At 46.0% G+C, this 25,403-nt stretch overlaps 1 protein-coding gene across 2 annotated transcripts in view; it reads left to right on the top strand.

The window, feature by feature from the left end:
• Nucleotides 1–25,403, top strand: part of C2CD3 (C2 domain containing 3 centriole elongation regulator) — a 429,817-nt gene that overhangs the window by 318,725 nt on the left and 85,689 nt on the right. The window contains exons 28-29 of one of the 2 annotated variants that reach the window (XM_029602105.1): nt 7,468–7,589; nt 14,563–14,712. In XM_029602105.1, the coding sequence (XP_029457965.1) occupies nt 7,468–7,589; nt 14,563–14,712 (272 nt within the window). The remainder of the gene's footprint in view (nt 1–7,467; nt 7,590–14,562; nt 14,713–25,403) is intronic. The other variant, XM_029602106.1, reaches the window with a different exon arrangement.

Raw genomic sequence — 25,403 nt, forward strand, 5'->3', positions numbered from 1 at the left:
TGGTTTTTATATATCGGAAGTTCCTGTATACAATACATATCACTCCGGTTCACATTTAACAGAAATAACTATCGCCGGGGAGGCGGTTTACATGGAACATATCGAAATAATGAACGGATAATATATAATAAAGTACAATCTATTGGGAAAAACAACTAAGATCAACTTAGAACACAACTTGGAAACATATAACTGAAGTAATATAAACATTAGATTATTGCTGTAAGGCAAGGATGGTTGTTGTTGTTCTTGCTTTTAGCTCTCTGGGAAAGCTTGACGGAAGAGCCAAGTCTTGAGTTTCACTTTAAAAGTAGTATGGCACGGCTCAATGCGGAGGTCCGGTGGTAGGGAGTTCCAGAGAGATGGGCCCGCTGTGGATAGAGCGCGTTTCCTCAGGGTAGATTTTGCAGGTTGGGTGATCATTCTGTTCTGGTATGCCCTTCTGGTTGGTTTTTTAGAGGAGTGTAGTTGAAGCTGGAAGGTTAAGTTGAGTGGAGAGATGTTATGTAGGGCCTTATGAATCATCATGCAGGTTTTGAACTGAATCCTATATTTGATGGGCAGCCAATGGAGATGCTGGAGGATCGGGGTGATATGGTCCCTTTTTTTGGCGTTTGTAAGTATCCTTGCAGTGGCATTCAGTACCATCTGGAGTGGTTTGGTGGTGTATGCGGGAAGGCCCTGCAGGAGTGAATTGCAGTAATCTAGTAAACTATTACGGCTAAAATACATCATAACAAACTAAAACATGTCCTAAATGATCCTAAAAGTACTTCCTGGAGTAATACTTAAAATCTAACAGTAATTAAATCAAATCAAAACGGGAAGGAGAATAAAACTAGCTAAGACAGTTCGCAACATCATCGCTCTACTCTCCTGGTAGGGGCCAGGTAACTTTGTGGGCATAACTGCACTCAGTATCTCCAGTGGCAGGATGACTATGGGTTTTCTTTTATATTTTATCTACATTTTCTTTCATATTTTATCTACATTTTCTTTCATATTTCTTTCATATTTCTTTCATATTTTCATATTCTTTCATATTTCTTTCATATTTTCTTTCATATTTCTTTCTTTCTTATTTCTTTCTTTCTTATTTCTTATTTCTTTATTTCTTTCTTATTTCTTTCATATTTCTTTCTTTCTTTCATATTTCTTTCTTTCATATTTCTTTCATATTTTCATATTCTTTCATATTTCTTTCATATTTTATCTACATTTTCTTTCATATTTTATCTACATTCTCGATTGTTATATTGTTGATTCGTAAATGATTATAATCTCTATAAATTCATTATTGTATGTTAAACATTATCATTATGAATGAACTACGGTTGATTCAGCCTGTTTCCTGTTAACACGGTTATATGTAATTAATACTTATTAATACTGTTATCTGTAAAGCATTGTTGCTAAGTTATCGTTAACTGTAAACCGCGGTGATGTATATCTTTACGTACTGCGGTATATAAAAATATCTAAATAAATAAATAAACATTACCAGTTGGATACGCAGGCAAAAGCCTCCTTTGGGTTTAGCATTCTGAAGGCAGGATTGTCAGGTTCCTACCTGGGTAAGAGTGCTTGGGTACATCCTAGGTATTCTAAACTAGTGTGGTGGATAATAAGGAAGGAAACATTTGTTTTTTTGCCTGCAAATTTTCTTTCCTTGAGTCCCATCAGACTAGTCCAGGTTCTCTCCAAATTCATCCTGCCTTTCCATGTCTTTAAGAATTTTTATGTTACGATATTGCTTTTTCATGTTTTGAAGGTTCTTGTTTGGTCCTTAGCCTTTGTAGGGGCCAAGCTCCATTAGAGGTTCATGTTAAACTCCCCTGCTTTTGTGGGCAGGGGGAAGTAAAGTTTAAAATGTTCTTTGCTTTGGTAGAGAAATACTGAAGTGCCCTATATAGAGTTGTCAGTAAAACAATTGTTCTCTATCTTCATCTGCTGGCAGGAAGGCAAAACATAGGCATTCTGGATATGTCTGGAAGGACTCAAACAGATAAGAAAGCAAATTATTCCCTGGTCCCAAAAATTATTTATAGCATTTCCAGTTCTTCCTTTTTACTTTTTAGACATTTTTCATCTTCTGTAATCCAGCTATCTAGATATTTATATTCTTCAAATTGTTCATTTTGTTCCATCAGCAAATATTTTTGTTTGTATTCATTTTTGCTGACGATCACGATTTTCATCTTGATGTTCAGGCTCATGCCAAAGACCTTACAGGTTATGCATAATCAATTTCTCTCTTGTAGGTCTTTTTTCTTAGATAACCAGTAGTACTGTATCATCATATGGACTGGACTGTTCATTTTGTGTATGCCATTGATGTTTATGCCTTCCCTTCTTCCAGAGTTTCCAAGATTAGTACATCACTGTATACATTGAATGAAAGTGAGGAGTGTGGGCATTCTTGTCTTAGTCTTCTTTATATTTCCACATTTTTTGTACTTCCTGTTGTACTGACTGTTAACTTTTTGTTATCAGTATAACGTCAAGATTAACTTGATTTCATGTTTATCTTTACTACCAGTTTGCTATGGTTTTTGTATTTGAATTAATTTTAGCATAGTAAATAAAGCAAGGAAATAGATCATCAGTGGCATAAAAACCAGAGTTATGTTTTAATTTGGAAGCATTCATCAAACAAGGCAAAATATAATAAAAAGCCCTGCTTTTGAGGCTTGTCTGTGGCTGGGAGAGCTACAAAGGCTGAAATAGGATACAGAGCCCTGCTGCTGGGACAGCTACAGAGGTAGCAATAGGATACAAAGAAGTCACATGATCCAGGTTCTAAATTTCAAAAATTTGGACTTTGTCAAAATGGGGACATTCCTAGAGGAAGAACTAGAAGACTGGGAGAAAATGGGTGAGGTGGAACAACAGTCGGCCAAATTAAAAGGAACTATTACAAAGGCAAGAAATCTCTGTCAGAAAAGTAAACAAAAGTAAGAGGAAAAAGAAACAGATCTGGTTCTCAAAGGAGGTGGCTGAAAAAATAAAGGCAAAAAAAACAGCATTCAAGAAGTACAAAGGATCTTGTGGCAAAACAGGGGTTTTGCATGCTTTGTAGTTTGTCCTGCTCTGAGATACTTTTTCACCAGAGAGCTCATTTCCTGTGTGCTGGCCTGCAGGTGGTGTTTGTCCTCTGCACTGTAATTCAGACAGAGGCTTTGGATGCTGCCTTGACTGAAGATGGCTTGATCAGCATACACATCCCAGCAGCCCTGAGTGCATGTAACACTGAAATACACTGCACTGCCATTGGCCAGAAAGCTAACTGCTAATTCTGTGTGCCGTGATTGGCCGTGGAGAGAGAAAGCTCACCCTGAGGGTTCTGGAACTCTCCAGTCTCAGCTGAGAGTGCAGAGGAAGCAGATCTCTGCACTGAGGCTCTGTACAACACCTGTGGACAGCCTTTTCCTAACCTTATCAGGCACTAGTAAAGGAGGGGAAAGTGTTCAGTTAACTTTTGCTGTATAATCCTTGTTTTACTTATATCTGTTTGCAATTTAAATCTTTTATCCGTTCACTCTTCCTATTTTTTCTTAATAAACGTATTAGTTTGTTAGCTCTACCCGTCTTGGAGTAACAATCCTGATAATTGTGTATATTTGGTCTGTGGGTATATTTCTAGGAACTGTGTGACCCTTGGTTATGAAGAAACCTGTAGGTGCGGAACTTTCCCGTAGGCAAGCAGAAAGACAGTTGGCGGATGGGAGGTTGCCAGTTTAGAAGCACATGCACAGGTGTAGGCGGGCCTGTGCAGTGCTTGGCTGGACCCTCCAAGTGGCCACAGGGTTACCCTGCATTGGTATTAGGGATGGTGCTGCAGCATTATTTGATAGATCCCAAAAAGAGGAAGAGAGAATATCTGGTGAAAGTCAGGGAGACGAAGAAAGATTAAGCAGAAAAAAAGATTGCCAGAGAGATAAAGCAAGGTGACAAAACATTTTTCAGATATATCAGAGAGAGATGATGCCCTGAGGTGGTATAGTGAAATTGAAAGGTGACAAGGAGCAATGTGTGGAGAAAAATGAAGAAATAGCAGAAATATTAAACAAATATTTCAGTTTGGTGTTAACTAAAGAAGACTCTGTAACTGGACCATTGCTGGTTGACAAGACCATAGATGGAAGTGGAGTAGATACAACCATGTTTACAGAAGAAAATGTAGGAAGAGCTAGGAAAACTGAAAGTGGACAAGGTCATGGGGCCGGATGAGGTACATCCCAGAATACTCAGGGAGCTGAGAGATGTGCTGGCGGGACCACTGAAAGACCTGTTCAAAAGATCCCTGGAAATGAGAGTAGTGCCACGAGATTGGAGAATAGCAGTGCTGGTCCTGCTTCACAAAGGTGGTAACAGAGAGGAGGCTGGAAACTACAGGCCAGTTAGCCTCACCTTGGTGGTGGGAAAATTAATGGAGGCTCTGCTGAAGGAAAGGATAATGAACTATCCACAATCCAGTGGGTTGCTGGAACCGAAACAGCATGGATTCACTAGGCGAAGATCCAGTCAGGCAAATCTGATTATTTTGCTTCGGTGACTAGAAAGTTGGATCAAGGCAAGCACTTGATATAATTTACTTGGATTTCAGCAAAGCTTTTGATACAGTCCTGTATAAGAGACTTGTGAATAAAATGAGAAGCTTGGGAGTGGGCGCCCAGATAGTGGAGTGGATTACAAACTGGTCGACTGCAGGAGATAGACAATAATGGTAAATGGAACATATGCTGAAGAAAGAGCAGTGTTAAGTGGAGTGCCACAGGGATTGGTTTTGGGACCAGTTCTAATCAATATCTTTGTGAGTGACATTGTGGAAGAGATAGAAGGTAAAGTTTGTCTTTCTGCAAATGTACTAAGATCTACAACAGAGTCGACATGCCTGAAGAAGTAGAGAGAATGATAAGTGATTTAAGAAAGCTGGAAGAGTGGCTAAAGATTTGGCAGCTGGGATTCACTGCCAAGAAGATAATCCAAAAGAGCTATATGTTATGGAGGACGAAAGACTAATGTGCACGGACTGGGAGAAGGATCTTGGGGTGATAGTGTCTGGTGATTTGAAGGCAGCAGAGCAATGTGACAAGGTGAAAGTTAAAGTCAGAAGGATTGTGGACTGCTTAGATGAGTAAAAAAAATAAAATAAAAATAAGGATGTGATAATACCTTGTACAAGTCCTTGGTAGGCTTCACCTCGAGTGTTCAATTCTGGAGACCGTATCTCAAAAGAGAAGGAGGCAGGATGGAGGCAATGCAGAGAAAGGTGACCAAAATAATGTGGGGTCTATATTGGAAAACTTATGATGAGAAGTTGAAGGATCTAAATATCTATACTCTGGAGGGGAAGAGAAGGTGCAGGGGAGATATGATACAGAATTTCAGCTACATGAAAGGTATTAATGATGTGCAAACTTCAAGCCTTTTCTAATGGAAAAGAAATTTTAGAACTAGGGATCATGAAATGAAACTCCAAGGGGAATGACTCAGAACCAACATCAGGAAATATTTCTTCACAGAAAGGGTAGTGGAGTATCCTCCCAGAGAAGTTGGTAAGGACGAAAATGGTAAATGACTTCAAAAGGACATGAGATAGACACTGCAGATCCCAAAATAGTAGATTTTGTAAATGAAAAATTGGGGAGCTTGGTGGTAACTTGTACATAGTTGCAGTTACTATGCTTAACAGAAGCCACAAGGGATTTCTACCGTTTAACCAATTAGCCTTGATGCTTGTGACACAACTGCAACATCGCGCTCTGCTTGGATTCAGAAGATAGCCAGTGCTTGGTGCTGACTTTTACAGTCCAGAGTATTGATGCCCAGATATTAGGGATAAAGAATAGGACTGCTTCTACGGCTAAATTCAAAAGCAAAGCACGTTCAAGTGGCATTGTCTGAATTATCAAGAAGGCTGCTCACCCTGTAAAAATGTTGCTAGCAGTAATTTTATTATGGGTTAGACAGTTGCTTGGTTTTGATTGTAAATATTTCTTCCCTTAACATAAGGCTTGGGGATAACTGCATGGAGCGGCAGTTAATATCCCTAACAGAAACATGGGGGTAACCTGCATGGAGCGGCAGTTACCACCCTTAACAGAAACATGGAGGTACCTTGCATAGAGCAGCAGTTACTACCATAAGAAACTTGCTGGGCAGACTGGATGGACCATTTGGTCTTTTTCTGCCGTCATTACTATGTTATAACTGCTGTTCCAACCCTGATCTGAAGGGGAAGAGGGGGCTTTAGAAGGACAGGATTTCAGTCACTGCTCAACAGTGGCACCTACTGACCAGTTCTAAGGTACATTCTTACCAAATTGAGAAGAGGGCTGTGATACTTTTGTGGGTTGCGGATATAATCATTGGAAGGGACCTTCCCGTTCCATTGGCTGTGAATGTGTGGAGTTAGGGGCAGATTTCATTTGGGTAGGAAGGAAATGTCAGTCAGATTTCCCCTTTCTCTTACTGCATCTTTCACACAGTAGCTGAGGTTCAAGGCAAACGTCAGCAAGCCTTGGGTCTTAACTAAAGAAGTATATCACTCCTTCAGCAAATTTTATTTGAGATTTTCTTTTCTTATATATATATTTTTTAGTCTCCTTCATTTAGGTTAAAGTTAATTTTTCTATTCAGACATTCTGATGCTAAATACACAATTACAAGTTCCATGCAGAACATTGGAGCCAACTTTCCAGAACACATGAGCATTCTCATGCAAATTGGGAAATTTACCCATGTCCGACTCTTCTTGGCCCCCTGAAAATTTTGTCTGAATCAGATGAAAAACCCTAAATTACTAAGTGGCATTGCATGCACATATTCATGGACTATGTGGATTCACCCCAAAATTAACCCTCTCATGATCCTCGCAGACCTCCTTTCATATCCTGAAAATTTGGTGTGGATCAGATGCCAAACCAAAACCTCATCAGGTGGTGTCCTTGCATGCATGTTTTTGTAGAATATGTCGATCTGGAAAATCCACCCCATCATGTTCCTCATGGACCCCGGCCCCCTGCAAAACGCATGGACCCCGGCCCCCTGCAAAACGCATGCAAAACCCAGAAATGTACTACTGGACAACTGTGTGCATGTATTCATGGAATACGTAGATTGAAAAATCACACTCCCTCATATCCCCTCCTGATATACCCTGAAAATCTGGAGTGGACAGGACACCAATTGTAAAGTTATTAGTGAGACAAAGGTGATCGCATAGGCCTTCCCCCCCTTTGGAAAGTAGGCTGAAAATGAAGCAACCATTTCTCTTTATAATGCAGGGAGAGAGAGGGGGCACCCAGATTTTTATGAAGAATCTGACAGCTAGAAAAAAATAACAACTAGAATTATCTGACCAACAGAACTTCAGCTTGTTAGAAAGAGGAAACAACGATAAAGGACTAAACTTAGAATCCACCACCATTGCTGTGACACTGACCCCTGTTTGTTTTGTTTCAGGTTCCTGTGCTCTTCCCAAGCAGATCAGTACAAACTTATTTCCCCAACTACACTCCACAGCCTTCAGAACTGCTGATAAAGAGTGGCAGCTCACAAGATACTGGTTGTAGGACTCTTGACAGGTAAAAATACCAATAAAATGAAACTGGAGATTATCATAAATATTTATACTCGGTTATCAGACGTGACCAGCCTAAGGGACCGATGTTCTAAAGCATATTTAGCCTATGGTGAGTGTTAACAGCACTGGCAATATGTGTGTGTAAACTAGCATGTGATAATGTTGATGTGAAATCTATGCTAATGAGATATTGAGATGCAAATGTATGCAAAATAGCTAATTACCTATTAGTGCAGCACAAAATGCATCTCAGGCACAGTAAAAAAAAAAAAATCTTAACTGTCTTTGGTAATATAGCATAGTAGGCATAGTAATGACAGCAGATAAAGACCAAATAGTCCATCCAGTCTTCCCAGCAAGTTACTCATGGTAGTTGCTGCTGCTCTGTGTAGGTTACCCTCATGCCTTCTGCTAAGAGTAGTAACGGGCGCTTCATTTGCATCTCATTAACATCATTCAGTTATCAGCACAATAAACACCGTATTTATGCACATTAGCGACTGATGTTAATGCAGTTCAGAACATTGGTCCCTAAAGGTTTAAGCTGGCCAGACATTTTTAGTTCATTTTAGTTGAACAATATTTGTATTAGTCTTTATCTGTAATCAGAGCCGGTGCGTCCCAATAGACGAACTAGGCGGTCGCCTAAGGCGCCGGCAAAAAGCAGCCATATGGGGCCACGAGCGGAGCCCATTCCACTCAAGGCCGAAAGTAGTAGAGACCCATCCTGCTTGCGGCCAAGAAATGCAGACACTCAGCGGGCTGCAAGCAGCACCCATCCTGCTTGTGGCCAAGAAAAACACACTCGGCAGGTCGCAAGCAATGCCCATCCTGCTTGCGGCCAAGAGAGAAATAATTGCTTAGGGTGCCTAATACCCTTGCACCGGCCCTGTCTGTAATAATGCTAGTGATTATTTTTAATGCTGTTTGAAGGCTCTTGAAATGTAAAGTTCTTATTTAAGTTGCAAAGCAGTTGCAGCAGTAGTGCTGCCTTCTGTGTCCTGCTTTGCAGAGAAAACTTTTAATAGTGAGAGGGAAATTCAGTCCTTGGACTCCTTTGCTCTTTTGGCTTTTCTGCATAGGACTAACAAATACGAGTTCAGTGACTTAATGTGTGCTCGTGGTTAGCTGGGCAGAGATTGCTGAATCATTTCACCTAGACCATTTTGTGCAGACTTCTGATCCGCACAGATCTCACACAAACTGCCCACCACAGGAGGCCAGAGAGGAGTAGGAGCTACGAGAGAATCTCCCAGCAACATGAACGTAGGCAGTGGCATAACAGGAGCAGTAAAAGTGTGTGCATCTCGGGTTCTGGAGGGAGTTTGGCTGGCTGCAGATGAAGACTGTGATGGTACTAGAGCTCCAAGAAAGGCTGGATCCAATTGAGCTGGAAACTCAAAAAGAGCAGGAGGAATCTGTCAGGCTTGGAAATCTTTTTTTTTTGCACTGGCATTCTGAAGAGAAGTAAAACTCTCAATAGCAAGTTGCATGTGTATTAATTTAGTTGAATGGAAAAGAGATCACTGACAGCTTGCTTGTTGCCCTTTATTACCACATATCTGAGTGGACTGATATGGCAACCACACGACTTCAAAAATACTTTATTTTGTCTTTTTTTTTTTTGGACTAGTGAGTTTAAGTGGAATGCAGTTTAAACTGTAACTTTGTGTGTTTTTATTTTTTTAATAAGAATTTCCATAGCTAAAATACTACAGTATCACAATGTAAAAGTGTTCCACCCCAAGAGAGAAAAAGTGTGGGATTTTAACATGCTGCTTTGGTGACCAAAACATGATGGTAGAATGCAAAGTTTTATTTTTTTATTTCACAATTCTTTTATTACGCCACTTCTATCTAAATAGTGGCAAGAACGGATTACAAACTTCTACAAACTTAATTCTTTGCTGTGACATCCTAAGACAGTAGAAAGCCATTGTTTACCAAACCCAGCTCCAGCTGTCATGTGCAGTAAAGCAGAGTGGTTTACCTGTAACAGATGTTCTCCGAGGATGCAGGATGTTAGTCCTCACACATGGGTGACATCATCAGGTGGAGCCCGATGTGGAAAACTTATGTCAAAATTTCTAGAAACGCAGGGTCCCTCTCAAGTCTTGTAACAGAGAATTACGATTAAATAAATAGAAGAAACCCAAGTCCATGGGGTGGCAAGTGGGTTTCATGTGGACTAACTTCCTACTGTCCTCGGAGAACACCTGTTACAGGTAGACAACTCTGCTTTCTTCGAGAACATGCAGGAGGGTAGTCCTCACACATGGGTGAATCCCTAGTTACTGGCTGCTCAGCAGAATAAAAGGGAACCACAGACACCTAACCAGGTGCTAACGGCACAAGAACACCAGTGCTGTTGGTATCAGAGGTGGAGACAGCCTGAACTCAAACAATGGGCCCTAAGTTGGGTTCTACACCTCAAACAGGTTCCGGAGGGCAGACTGGCTGAACCTACTGTCGTGTTGGCCATCCCTATCCAGACAGTAATGTGATGTGAATGTGTGGCGAGAACTCCATGTCACAGCCTTGCAGATCTCCTCCACAGGAACTGCTTGCAAGTGGGCCACTGATGCTGCCATGGCTCTGACAGAATGAGTCTTGACATGATCCCCAAGATACAGTCCCACCTAGGCATAAGAGAAGGAGATGCAATCTGCTAGCTAATTGGATAGGGTCTATTTGGCAATAGCAATGCCCAACCTATTCTTATCAAAACAAAACAAAAGGTTGATTGGACTGTCTATAAGCTTCTGTCCGCTCCAGATAGAAAGCTAAGGCTCGCTTGCAGTACAAACTGTGCAGTGCTCGTTTGCCTTTGTATGAATGGAGCCTGGGAAAGAAAATTGGGAGGATGATTGACTGGTTAAGATGGAAATCCGTTACCACCTTAGGCAGGAACTTAGGGGTACACAAGACCAGCCTATCATAATAAAACTTGGTGTAAGGTGGATAAGTCACTAAGGCCTGGAACTCGCTGACTCTGCACGCTGAAGTGGCCGCCACTAAAAATATGACCTTCCAGGTCAGGTGTGCAGCAGCTCAAAATGAGCTTTCATCAGCTGAGCTAACATCATGTTAAGGTCACAAGACACAGCAGGAGGCTTCAGTTGAAGCAGTTTCCGCATGAAACATACAACTGTAGGCTGTACAGAGATGGGCGTACCATCTACACCGAGGTGGTATGTGCCAATTGCACGAAGATGAACTCTGATGAGTTGTTTTTTACTCCAGCCTCCAAAAAGTGTAGAAGGTAAACAAGCAGTTTTTGTGTGGGGCAGGAGAACGGCTTTCTGCTCACAAGACACGGAAAACCTCCTCCACTTCAATCCATAGGGCTTTATAGTGGAAGGCTTTCTAGAAGCTTCCAGGACCCAAGACACATCCTCAGAAAGATCAAGCGGCTGCAAGATTAACCTCTCAACATCCAGGCTATGAACGACCAGGCCTGGAGGTTGAGATGCCGCAGCCTGCCTTGATCTTGTGTGATGCGATCTGAGGAAGTCCTCAGACTGATTGGTTTCTGGATGGACAACTCCCACAGGAGTGGAAACCAGACCTGTCTCGGCCAATGAGGAGCTATGAGGATCATAGTCCCTCTGCCCTCACAAAGCTTCAAGAGAGTTTTTTTCCTCTAAGGGAATCAGAGGATATGCATACAGAAGACCTTTGCCCCAATGATGGGCCAGGGCATCTAAGGCTGGTTTACCATCTGACCTGGACAGGGAGCAGAACTGAGGCACCTTCCTGTTGCAGGGGAATGCGCACAGTTCTATGTCTGGGCTCCCACAGAGGCAGAATATCTGATTCACTACCCCCTAGTCCAGGGACCACTTGTGGGGTCTGAAGGCTCGACTCAGCCTGTCCTTTACCACTTTCTCTATCCCAGCCAGGTACATGGCCCTGAGCACTATCCCATAAGACACAGCCCACAACCAGATCTGGACTACTTCCTGACACAGGAGGTACAATCCCATGCCTCCCTGCTTGTTGACATAAAACATGGCTACTTGGTTGTCTGTCTGGATCAGGACAACTTTGTTGGACAGCCGATCTCTGATAGCACATAGCTTGTACCTGATCACCCAGAGCTCCAGGAAATTGATTTGACAAGAACATTTCTGAGCGGACCTCAGACCTTGGGTGCCAAATCCATCCACATGAGCTCCCCCATCCCAGGGTGGATGCATCCGTGGTTAGTACTATTTGAGTAGGGAGACTCCATAAGGAAATCCCCATTCCAGATTGGAAAGTACCCGCCACCAGGACAAGGAGTCCCTGAGAGACGGGGTGACTTGGATGCAATCCTTGAGGTTATGAGTGGCTTAATACCACTGTGACCTCAAGGTCCATTGGGCTTTGCGCATGGGTAAATGTGCCAAGGGAGTGACATGGACGGTCGCGGCTATGTGGTCCAACAGCACAAGGTCACAAGGAGCGACAGCAGGACTCGAACCCTGGTCTCCTGGTTCACAGTCCACTGCTGTAACCACTAGGCTATTTCTCCTCCCTCACTCTGTCTCGGAAGAGATTCTCTCTAGTACACGGCACATCAGCGAGATCCGAGGGACTGATTCCCGCTGCAGAGACCCTCGATGCCAGCTCAAAAACATTGTAGATCACACGGACCTCGTGATTCCCGCACTCCAGACCCTCGTGCACCAGTGACAAAGGGTGTCTTGCTGCTGTTGAGGCAGCTGCTCAGCCACCTCCTGCACCTGCTTCCAGATGTCCTGCGCGTTTTGGCTCATGTAGAGCTGGTAGGCAGCAATGCAGGCAATAAGCATAATGCTTTGGAACACCTTCCTCTCAAGAGCGACCATCACTCTGTGGTTCTTCCCCAGGGATGCAGAGGAGTGGATCCGAGAGCACTTGGCCCTCTTGAGGGCAGATTCAACCACCACTGACTGTATCAAATCCAGCAGCCTTCTGGATGAGGTAAACCCCGTCCGCCTTCTTATTAACGGGAGCCACTGTGAATGGATGTTCCCAAATCCTCAGCAGCAACTCCTTAAGGTTTTGTGTACCGGGACTGCCACAATCTCCTTAGGAGGTTCCACAATCTGAAGGATCCTGGCATCCTCCTCCATCAAAAGCTGGAATGGGATGGCCTCTGCAATCACCCTCACAAAACCTGCGAAGATTAAGTCCTCAGACGGAGCTCATCCAGTGAAGAAGGGTCCAATGGGAGATAATCCAAATTCTTGGAGGAGGAGGACTGTTCATTCCCCCAGGTGTCATCCTCACTGTATACCACAGAGAATGGGGCCCTAGGTACTCGGCCTATGTCCAGGTAGCAATGGAACTGGACAGGGGACTATAGGCCTCGGCAGAGTTTCCTTGGAGGAGGAACCAGTGACAACCATCTTATGAGTCGGGAAGGCCTTTGTGCCATGCCGGGCACCGGTGCATCCCAGGAACCAACGCTAACTGGGTCCGTAACGAACCGATAAGCACAATGAGCTTCACCAGAAGGACAGACGGTACCGGTTCTGTTGGAGTTGGACTTGATGGGTAGTAACAACTTCATCAGAGCTGGACTTTACAGACTGTACCAGCTCCGGTTCCGTTGGAGCTGGACTCGATGCTCCAGCTCCTTCTCGAGCGTTGCTGATACCAGCACAGACTGGGAGGAAGGGAGGGGTGGCCAGAACTTCCTCGGACATGCGAGGGGGATCAGCATCGATTGAGAGTGGGCCTTCCTTGCCACAAGGTTGCTTCAGGGGTATTGCAGCAAAAGCCAGTGTGTCCCCATGCCTGGCACCTTGCATCGACAGGAACCGGTGCCGATGCTTCTTAGGCTTCTCTCGATGCTCAGCCCAGTCCTTCCCCAGTGCCAAAGTCGAGGAAAATGAACCCAGGGTCCTCAGCCCAGAGGGGATCGATAATGGTCTGTCTCTGGCACCCCTGTCCACTGACGGAATCGACGGTCCCGCTGATGTCGATGGTAAGGTGTCCATCAGTGTGGCTCCGAGGTCCTTCGATGCTGATGACGATGGGGCAGACTTCTTCGACCCGAAGAGCTGATCCATCTTGTCGAGTCAAAGCCGACATCCCTTCGGGGTCATCTGGGCACACAAGCAATGACCCCAGATGTCATGCAATGCCCCCAGGCAGAGGATGCAGTCTTCATGAGGATCAGTGATCGATATGGTCTTGGGCACTGGGGCATTAACGAAAGCTGGATGTGGCCATGACAGGACAAAACAAAAGGGTAGAAGGATGGAACGATGGCAGGCACCGAGGCACCACCACCACGGGGGGAAGAATGACCACGAAAAAAAACTTACCTGAAATGCTGAAAACCCTGACTGGGGATACTACGGGGAGGCACCAAGAGGGACCCAGTGACAGACCAAAGAAAAGGATCGCAAAAAAATCAAGTTTTCCAAAAGGCAAGAAGTCAAGTTTTTAGAACTCAATCAAAACACGAGGCTCACAACTCCGTGGAAATAAAGAGACTGGAGAGGGACCTGCGTGGATGAGTGGTTTTGGGCATGCTGGGCATGCTCAGTGTGCCTAGTTAAAGTTTCTAGAAACTTTGACATAAATTTTCCGCATCGGGCTCCATCTGATGATGTCACCCATGTGTGAGGACTAACATCCTGCTTTTTCCTCTCAGAACAGTGTGTTCAAGAAGTGAACAAAGTAGTATGGCAAGAAACAAGAGCTCTCAACTTGGAACCTCAAGAGCCACAAACTATCTTGTTTTTCAGGGTGATATTCCTTATGTTTGCATACATTTGTTCCAAGAACTGGTTTAATTTTCATACTATTTTATCCCTATCATAGGATAAGGGCAACACAAAGAGCACTGATTTTTGCAAAGTGGTTTTTATTTTCCGACAACCATTTACAATGTTGGATAGCTTGACTGACAGTTTTTGTCATCTTACTGAGTACTTTCTAATCCATTAGGGCATTGGATTAGAAGTACTATATAAAGTCTTTTATTGTATTGTTAGCAGCAGTATTCCTTCTCGTCATGAAGAGCACATGCAGAACGTTCGCAGATTTCATGAATCTTTGCAGCAGGCTGAACAGAATACATACAGCATCGGAAAGCTCAATGCCCTGTCCCAGTCATCACGTTCTTCACTTCTCGGAGCTCTCAGGTATGTAAATCAAAACTATGCACCAACCACAGTGGATCATAATGAAATGCTGTAATGCTAGGGTTATTCTTTTTCAGCAGTGTTTTTGTCTTCACTAATCATTGTTGGCCTCTTTCCTCACTTCTCTATGCCATCCACGCAAGGAAATAGCTTTTGGGGTGGCTGAATGGAGACTGGGATCATCATTACTGCCTGAGTATCCTGAGGGATGCCTCTGCTGCATATAGTTGCCTTCTTTTCCTCTGGCCTGATGGCTTTAGGTATAGTGACAAGAACAATCATAACTAATATTTCCTAGCATGTAGCAGATGGACTCAAAACAAGTGGGTATAGTGTGCTTGTGCTAGCAGTTGGAGACGGATCTGACGTCAGCACGGGTACATATATCTCCACAGGAAGTGTAGCAATTCAGTAATTTCCGTCTCCAAAGCAGTTTGGAGCTACCTCACGTTCGCTGAGCGTGTTTCCAAATTCTAACAACTAAATTCATAGAAGAAGCCTACCTGAAGACGAGCCCCGCACTCCTGCGGTGATACCATTCGGTCCCTCCCCCAGTTGAGTTTCCCAAGCTGACTTCCGTGGTCCCTCGGAGGTAAGAGCCTCGATCAGGTGGCCGACTCGCTGCAGGGACCTAGCCCCCGAGTGAGAAGGGCTCGGGCGTGGCATAGAGGCAGCCTCGGTCCCGGCGTGGACTTGGCCCCCGAGCGAGACGAGTTCGGGCGCGGCCTAGAGGCAGCGGGTGCACTTCCTCGAGCGCGGCGGTGAAGGTACTCACCCTCTCCCCCCGCAGCCAGAGACCGCCCGGGTCGCAGCTGGGAAGCGCAGAAGACAAGGTAAGGCGTAAATCTTTACTGTGGTCTCCGAGGAAGTGTGGACTAACTGGGCCTGCCTACGAGGCAGCCCACCAAGGAGGTCGCCATTTTGCCTGCCTACTCGCCTTCGCCACCTAGACGCACGTTGCTGTACGCACGCTGAGATAGGCGCACGTTGCTGTACGCACGCTGAGATAGGCGCACGTTGCTAAGCGCACGCGATAGGCGCACGTTGGCTACGCGCACGCGATAGGCGCACGTTGTTTAGCGCACGCGATAGGCGCACGTTGGCTAAGCGCAAGCTACTAGGATAGGCGCACATTTATAAGACGCCCGTTCATAGGTGCACATTCGTAAGGCGCCCGTTCATAGGCGCACATTTGTAAGGCGCCCGTTCTTAGCAGGCCGCGGCGAGCAGCCAGGGAACCCGAGAGACCTGGTGCCCCTAAGGCCAGATCCGGCTTCGCTTTCCTGGGTGGAATTATTCAAGGGGATTCACGCCTTTGTCCAGATGCAGTCTGCTCCTCGAATGGGTCTTTCCATTCTGGATGATCCGGCCCCTGGACCCTCGAGACCTAGGCACGGCCACCCGGAAGCCCCACTTATGGGTATTCGGATTGCTCCGAGGAAGATGAGGAGCCCCCTGAGGAGGGAGAACTTCCCTCGGAGATAGAACCATATCGGACCATGAGACGCTTCTTTCGGAAAGAGGATCTTCCAAGCCTGGTCTCACAATGCCTATCAGAACTGGCCATTCCAGGCCAGGGGACCCCAGGGGACCCCAAAATGAACCCCCTGTTAGAGGGCCTGCGCCAAACGGCTCATCATTTTCCCCTCCTACAAGCAGCACAGCAGCTAATCGATCTGGAATGGAATGCGCCGGAGGCCTCATTCAAAGGGGGTTGGGCCTTGTCAGGCATGTACCCTCTGGACCCGGAGTCCAAGGAGCTGCTGGCGTGCCCCAAGGTAGACGCCATAGTTAACGCAATTGTGAAGCGCACCACCATTCCGGTTGAAGGGGGAGCGGCCCTCAAGGATACACATGACCGGCGCATGGACACCATTCTGAAACAAGCTTTTGAGGTAGCAGCCATGTCCCTATGAATCGCGACTTGCTGCACCGTGGTGACGCGCTCCTGTTTATCACAGGCGAGAAACAACACCCCGGGAGAAGACATGGAGTCAGCTCTCGCATTCCTCACTGACGCAGCCTCCGACCTCGTCCGTACGGCAGCCAAAGGAGTGTCATCCTCAGTGGCAGCCAGGAGGCAGCTTTGGCTACGTAATTGGGCGGCCAACTCTTCCTCCAAGACACACCTCACAAGAATGCCCTTTAAGGGTTCCCTACTGTTCGGCAGCGATCTCGAGAACTTGGCTAATAAATGGGGTGCCTCTCCATTACCCCGTCTACCAGAAGACAGGTCGAGGAGGAGCCAGCGTTCTTTTTCTAGGCCATCCAGAGGTAGAAACTCTCAGCACTTCAACCCTTATAGGGCTCGCTATCAAGCACCTCGTTCTCAGGCCAGGAACCAGCCCTTTCGGGCTAAGCACAACAAGAGGAGAACTGGCTCGTGTTCTGGTCCCGGCCGCACCCCACAATGACAATCAGCCGACCCATCCGGGGGTAGCAGCCATAGGGGGCAGGCTAACCCTCTTCTACCGAAGGTGGGTCGAGATTACTTCGGACCAGTGGGTCCTCGCCATCATCCGAGAAGGGTATTACCTGGATTTTCTTCGGCTCCTGCCGGACAAGTTTGTGGAATCTCCTTGTTCACCTCTCAAGAAGGCGGCACTAGAAGTTACCTTACAGAGGCTCCTGGCCCTAAAAGCCATAATCCCAGTGCCTGCAAGGGAGATAAATTCTGGGCATTATTCCATTTATTTCATAGTACCCAAGAAGGAGGGCACTTTCAGGCCCGTCCTGGACCTCAAGTCAGTCAACCGACACCTACGGGTCCCCAGCTTTCGCATGGAAACTCTACAGTCTGTCAAGACTGCAGTACAGCCAGGGGAGTTTCTCACCTCCCTAGATCTGTCAGAAGCCTATTTGCATATCCCAATCCATCGGGATCACCAGCGTTATTTACGCTTCAAAGTCCTGAATCAACACTTCCAGTTCCGAGCTTTACCCTTCGGGTTAGCCACCACACCGCGGATCTTTACCATGGTCATAGTAGTAGTGGCGGCAGCACTCAGGAAGGAAGGAATTCTCGTCCATCCCTACCTGGACGATTGGCTGATCAGGGCAAAGTCACCGGAGGAGAGCCACCGGGCAACCAACAGAGTTATAGCTCTTCTGGAAAGCCTAGGATGGGTAGTCAACATAAACAAGAGTTCCCTACAGCCGTCCCAGTCGCTGGAATACCTAGGGGTTCAATTCGACACCCAGGAAGACAAGGTCAGCCTGACCTCCAAGAGAAAGTCAAAACTCCGGAATCATCTGCAGATCCTGCTGAGCGCCAGCCGGCCCACAGCTCGGGATTACCTACAGGTCCTCGGCCTCATGGCATCCACTCTGGAGGTGGTGCCATGGGCGCGGGCTCATATGAGACCATTGCAACGCGCCCTCCTATCTTGGTGGAGCCCACGATCACAGAACTACACCATACACCTACCTCTACCAGCCAGAGTGCAGAATCAGCTACGGTGGTGGTTGCAGCCCGGCCACATGAGCCGGGGGTCAAGAATGTCCTCCCCAACCTGGACCCTGCTCACTACAGATGCCAGCCTGAATGGATGGGGAGCACACTGCGAAGAACTCACCGCCCAAGGGCGGTGGAGCAGAGAAAGAGTCAAGGTGGAACATCAACCGACTAGAAGCGAGGGCGGTCAGGCTCGCATGCCTGCGGTTTGCCCACAGACTTTGAAACAGAGCGGTCAGAGTGATGTCGGACAACACCAACACAGTGGCATACATCAACCGACAAGGCGGAACCAGAAGCCAACAAGTGTCCCTAGAAATAACTCCCCTGATGATTTGGGCAGAAGCAAATCTCCAGGACATCTCCGCCGTCCACATCGTCGGGAAGGACAACATCACAGCAGACTTCCTCAGCAGAGAAAGCCTAAACCTGGGGGAGAGGCAGCTGTCGCCCACAGCTTTCCAGATAATTGTGGATCAGTGGGGGACGCCGGGCATGGACCTACTAGCGGACAGGTCCAACGCTCAAGTACACAGATATTTCAGCCGCAGGCGGGATCCTCGATCCCAGGGGATCGATGCCCTGGTACAGCCATGGCCTCAGGGGATCCTGCTATATGCCTTTCCTCCATGGTCCCTGCTGGGCACCATTGTACACAGGATTCAGCGGCACAGAGGCCTAGTTCTTCTAGTGTCCCCGGACTGGCCAAGAAGACCCTGGTACGCAGACATGAGAAGACTACTGGCAGGGAATCGTCTACCTCTGCCTCCATACAGGGACCTGCTGCGGCAAGGTCCCATCCTCCACGAGGATCCAGCTTAATTCTCTCTTACGGTCTGGCCATTGAGAGGGCTAGACTGAAGAAAAGAGGATACTCGGAGCCAGTAATAGATACACTCCTCCGAGCATGCAAGTTCTCCACATCACTGACATATATCAGGATCTGGAGAGTTTTTGAAGCCTGGTGCGACTCTCACAGCACCAATTCACATGCCGCTAAGATTCCTATCATTTTGGACTTCCTACAAGATGGACTTCAGAAGGGTCTGTCCCTCAGCTCAGTCAAGGTTCAGGTGGCAGCGCTGTCTTGCTACGGTCCCAGGAGTGATGGCAACACCATTGCCAAACACCCAGACGTCTCACGTTTCCTGAAGGGAGTCAAACACATTCGCCCGCCACTGAAGTGGCCAGTGCCCCTGTGGAACCTCAACCTAGTGTTGGAATTTCTAGCGGGATCCGCCTTCAGGCCCCTTCGAGGCCTGTCTCTCCGGTTGTTAACCTTGAAGATGGTGTTCTTGCTGGCTGTGTGTTCAGCACGCCGCATCTCAGAGCTACAAGCACTGTCCTGCCTTGATCCATTTCTCAGAATCACCCCAGAGGCTATCCATCTTCGCACGGTTCCTTCCTTTTTACCCAAAGTAGTCTCACAATTTCACCTCAACCAAACCATATCCTTGCCCACCACGGAAGGTTTGAAGAAGTCAGAAGAAAGTCGAATGCTACGCCATCTCGACATCGGCAGACTGCTGTCCAGATACCTGGAAATGTCAGAAGCAATACGAAAGACGGACCACCTGTTCGTCCTGCACAGCGGGAAGAAGCGAGGGGAAGCAGCCTCATGGCCAACCATCGCCCGCTGGATCAAAGAAGTTATCAAGGCGGCCTACGTAGAAGCGGGAAAACCACCACCTCTACAGGTCAAGGCTCATTCTACCAGAGCGCAATCGGCCTCTTGGGCAGAAACTAGGATGCTGTCGCCTGCAGAGATATGTAAAGCGGCGACATGGTCCTCCCTCCATACCTTCTCCAGATTCTACCGTCTGGACATCCAGGCCAGGGAGGACACAGCATTTGCGAGGGCAATCCTACACGGTCCTCGGGCAGCCTCCCGCCCAGTCCGGGAGTAGCTTTTGTACATCCCACTTGTTTTGAGTCCATCTGCTACACACTAGGAAATGTAGAGATTACTTACCTGATAATCTCCTTTTCCTTAGTGTATACAGATGGACTCAGCATCCCGCCCGGCTGCCGGTATACATGGGGATTCGCCGACTCACGGTAAGCCATGTTTGCTTATATAGGGCTTCCACCCTGCCGGGTGTCGACGCCTTCCAGTTGAGAACACTGGCGGTCTCCAGCTACCATCAATTGGTCAGGGTAATCCTGTTCATTTAAACGATCGGTCAGTCACACATATATCCATAAAGCTTTTGCAAGGAAGATTACTGAATTGCTACACTTCCTGTGGGGGTATATGTACCCGTGCTGACGTCAGATCCGTCTCCAACTGCTAGCACGAGCACACTATACCCACTTGTTTTGAGTCCATCTGCATACACTAAGGAAAAGGAGATTATCAGGTAAGTAATCTCTACATTGCTGCTGACATCAAGCCAATCCATTTGCTCTGCTCATTCAGAAGCTATGTAGAACACCTGTAAAAGGATCTGTATAACTACAGGACACTAAAATCTGAACCAAATGAAACTCCACCACATGAAGGTGATACCTATATTTTGCACCTGACACAAAACTCACACCTTCTAGTATCTCAATAAAAAAAAATTTTCTTTCTTATTTTGTTAATTTTCTTTTTCTATTCTTTTTTAATCTGGAAAACAGTTTTTGAATTTACCATAATTAATAATACTTTTAAACAAAAAATTACAAAAATTGAAAAATGAAATTAAAAAAAAATTATTATGAAAGGGGTTGTGGTTTTATATATAATCAATTACCACCCAGTAATATACCTGTTAGGGAGCGCTAGGAGAGCGGTCCCATATCCACGGGGATTGTGTGCCCTTGGGCCACAGCACGACCCCAGAGAGCTCAAAGGCGGTCCAAGTCTGGCGAGACGTGTCTGAGCAAGAGAGAAGACTGTAGACCAGGCCCCTGCCGACCTGCACAGCCTCAATGAGGCCAACCACGCAAGGTTGGTCTCTGAGTGGTCCTCCGACCACTCCAAGCCCTTTCGGACCTGCCGCTGGGTAACGGAAAAGGCGGCAGACCAGGCAGGAGACAAGGGCAGACGAAGACTGGAACATGAAGATTCAGACTTGGAACTTGGAAGGACTCAGACGAAACTTGGAAGGTCTCAGACAAAGGATTCAGGATTCAGACGAAAGTACTGGATGAGAACTGAAACGCAGCACGCCTTACACAGCCGCCCATGGCTGGTCATGGACCATGCTGAGTGCAAAGCAAACTCCAGGAGTCGAAGTGGAACTTGAGACTGGAACATGTCGAAGATTCAGTAGAGGCCTGCACCGGTGCGCACCCTACACAGCCGCCTATGGCTGGTCACGGACCACGCTGGAGCAGGGCAGGTTCTGGCAGAGTCTTGGTCATGGACAGAAGCAGACACAAAGGAATCCGAGGGCTGGAACGAGATTTAGGACAAGGGACCAAGACGGGTCTTGGCTTCAGGCAAGGATGACCCTCTGGAGGCTTGTGCTGCAGATGAGAAAAAGGCCTTGTACCACAAAGCGCCCTACACAGCCTACCCACGTGGCTGGTCACGGACGACGACAGTGGCACCCCAGGAAATGTGGATGAGGAACCAGGGATTCAGGACATCAAGGCTGGATCACGGACATCAGGACTGGATTACGGAACATGGAGCATCAGGACATCAGCAGAGACCAGGAACAAAACAACGAGGGATCCCACGAAGAACAAGGAATGCCAAACAGGAGTGAAGATGAGAAGTTCTAGGGAAAACTAACCCCTTGCGAAGGCAATGCTAGAGTGACTGCAGGGCCCTTAAATAGGGCTGAAGATCAGAATACGCCCAGGAAGGAGTCCAGGTGGGGCCCAGGGCATATCCGGCCACAGGCCCTTTAAATCATCAGAAGAGACACGGCCTCGCCCCTTAGGAACAGGAAGAGGAAGCAGGACCTTGGACAGCGGCCATGCTGCCACTGAAACACTGAAGCAGGGCTGGAAGCAGGAAGTAGGCCCCGGCGGAGAGAAGCGGCATCCGAGCCGCAAAGAGGCTGACTGAGGGCGGCTCCTGCTGCCAGCGAGGCCAGGAATTGTGGCCTCTGGCCGGGAAGCAGTGATGACATCCGGTGGCTCCGTGCTGCGAAGAGGAGCACTAAAGTCCGCGGCTCCAGCCACGGTGAAGAGGAGAAAACATCAGCGGCCTTCGGATCGCGAAGGTAAACACCCACTCGCAGCGGGACCCACAAGCAGGTGTGTACAATACTTCTTACTGTCTTTATAATCATTAACTGCCAACCTCCTTCCAATATGTGCTGATGTTAATTATATCAAAACATTATTAATTTTATTAGAAGTAATTTTGTAAAAAAAAAAAACAAAAAACCTCTGAACAGAATTATTGCCATATTTATGAGTAAAAAAAAACAATATATAAATAATTTTAAATTGAATGTTTTAAAATTTCCTGAAATAGCTATTCCTGCAATATCAAGAATATTTTATATTCTTGCAACTGGGCGTGCGATTCAGGAGGGTGGCCTATGCAAATTAGGGCCCACGTCCCTAGCGCCTCCTTTTTGACCGGAGTGGTGGCTGTCAGCGGGTTTGACTGCCGACGCTCAATTTTGCCGGCGTCTGTTCTCAAACCCACTGACAACCACGTGTTCGGAAAACGGACGCCGGCATAATTGAGCATCCGTCTTCCGACCCGCGGGCCGTGGCCGATTTAAAAATTTTGTTTTTTTAAATTTTTACTTATTTTTTTACTTTTGGGGCCTCCGACTTAATATCGGTATGATATTAAGTCGGAGGGTGTACAGAAAAGCAGTTTTTTCTGCTTTTCTATACACTTCCCTGGCGCCGGCAGAAATTAATGCCAGCCTTTGGGCAGGCGTTACTTTCTGTATCACGCGGGAATAACTAATAGGGCCATTAACATGCATTTGCATGTTGCAGGCGCTATTACTCCTTACTGTATAAGGGGTAAAGCTAGCGCATCGAAAACGCACGTCCAAACCTGGGCTAACAGTATCGGCCAGTAAGAAAGGGAAAGGAAGGCAAAATGATTACCAGCATGGTTAAAAGGTGAGGTGAAAGGAGGCTATTTTATCAAAAAAAAATCCTTCAAAAATTGGAAGAAGGATCCAGCTGAAGAAAATAGGAAAAAGAGTAAGCAATTGTCAAGTTAAGTGTAAAACATTGATAAGGCAGGCTAAGAGAGCATTTGAAATGAAGTTGGCCGTAAAGGTAAAAACTCATAATAAAAACTTTTTAAAAATATCCAAAGCAAGAAACCTGTGAGGGAGTCGGTTGGACCAGTAGATGACCGAGGGATTAAAGGGGCTGTTAGGGAAGATAGAAAGACTAAAAGAATTCTTTGTTTCTGTGTTGACTAATAAGGATGTTGGGGAGATACCGGTTCCAGAGATAATTTTCAAGGGTGATGATTCAGATGAACTGAGCCAAATCACAGTGAACCTGGAAGATGTAGTAGGCCAGATTGTCAAGCTAAAGAGTAGCAACTCATCTTGACCGGATGGTATTCACCCCAGGGTTTGGAAGGAACTCAAAAATGAAATTTCAGATCTATTAGTTAAAATTTGTAACCTATCATTAAAATCAACCATTGTACCTAAAGACTGGAGGGTGGCCAGTATAGCCCCAATATTTAAAAAGGGCTTCGGGGCAATCCAGAAAACTGTAGACCACTGAGCCTAACTTCAGTGCTGGGAAAAATAGTGAAAACTATTCTAAAGATCAAAGTCACAGAACATATAGAAAGACATGATTTAATGGAACACAGCGTGGATTTACCCAAGGCAAGTCTTGCCTCACAAATCTACTTCATTTTTTTGAAGGGGTTAATAAACATGTGGATAAAGGTGAGCCAGTAGATGTATATTTGGATTTTCAGAAGGCATTTGACAAAGTCCCTCATGAGAGGCTTCTAAGAAAACTAAAAAGTCATGGGATAGGTGGCGGTGTCCTTTCATGGATTACAAACTGGTTAATAGACAGGAAACAGAGAGAAGGACTAAATGGTCAATTTTCTCAGTGGAAAAGGGTAAACAGTGGAGTGTCTCAAGGATCTGTACTTGGACCGATGCTTTTCAATATATTTATAAATGATTTGAAAAGGAATACAATGAGTAAGGTAATCAAATTTGCAGATAGTACAAAATTATTCAGAGTAGTTAAATCGCAAGTGGATTGTGATACATTTTAGGAGGATTTGTGAGACTGGAAGATTGGACATCCAAATGGCAGATGAAATCTAATGTGGACAAGTGCAAGGTGATGCATATAGGGAAAAATAATCCATGCTGTAGTTACACGATGTTGGGTTCCATATTAGGTGCTACCACCCAGGAAAGAGATCTAGACATCATAGTGGATAATACATTGAAATCGTCAGCTCAATGTGCTGCAGCAGTCAAAAAAACAAACAGAATGTTAGGAATTATTAGGAAAGGAATGGTGTATCGCTCCATGGTGAGACCGCACCTTTAATACTGTGTATAATTCTTGTCGCCTCATCTCAAAAAAGATATAGTTGTGATGGAGAAGTTACAAAATGATAAAGGGAATGGAACAGCTCCATTATGAGGAAAGGATAAAGGGGTTAGGGCTGTTCAGCTTGGAGAAGAGATGGCTGAGGGGGGATATGATAGAGGTCTTTAAAATCATGAGAGGTCTAGAATGGGTAAATGTGAATTGGTTGTTTACTCTTTCGGATAATAGAAGGACTAGGGGGCACTCCATGAAGTTAGCAAGTAGCACATTTAAAACTAATAGAAGAAAATTCTTTTTTACTCAATACACAATTAAACTCTGGAATTTAGTGCCAGAGGATGTGGTTAATACAGTTAGTGTAGCTGGGTTTAAAAAATGTTTGGTTAAGTTCATGTATGAGAAGTCCATTAACTACTATTAATCAAGTTGTCTTAGAGAATAGCCAGTGCTATTACTGGCATCAGTAGCATGGGATCTACTTAGTGTTTGGGTACTTGCCAGGTACTTGTAGTCTGGATTGGCCACTGTTGGAAACAGGATACTGGGCTTCATGGACCCTTGGTCTGACCCAGTATGGCAATTTCTTGTGTTCTTATGAGGCTTGTTAATTATACTGTTTCTCTCACTGCCGCAAGATAGCAGGAGCCTAGGGGCACTAAGTAAGCTACAGACAGAAGTCCAGCAATGAGATGGGGGCTATCCAGTCTTTTGCAAGAGTTGCCCCATAAATGATTATCTACCTGTTGGTGAGTGTTTATATGTATGCACCAGGTGTGTA

The sequence above is a fragment of the Rhinatrema bivittatum genome, chromosome 5, assembly GCF_901001135.1.
Source record: "Rhinatrema bivittatum chromosome 5, aRhiBiv1.1, whole genome shotgun sequence".
Lineage (NCBI taxonomy): Eukaryota > Metazoa > Chordata > Amphibia > Gymnophiona > Rhinatrematidae > Rhinatrema > Rhinatrema bivittatum.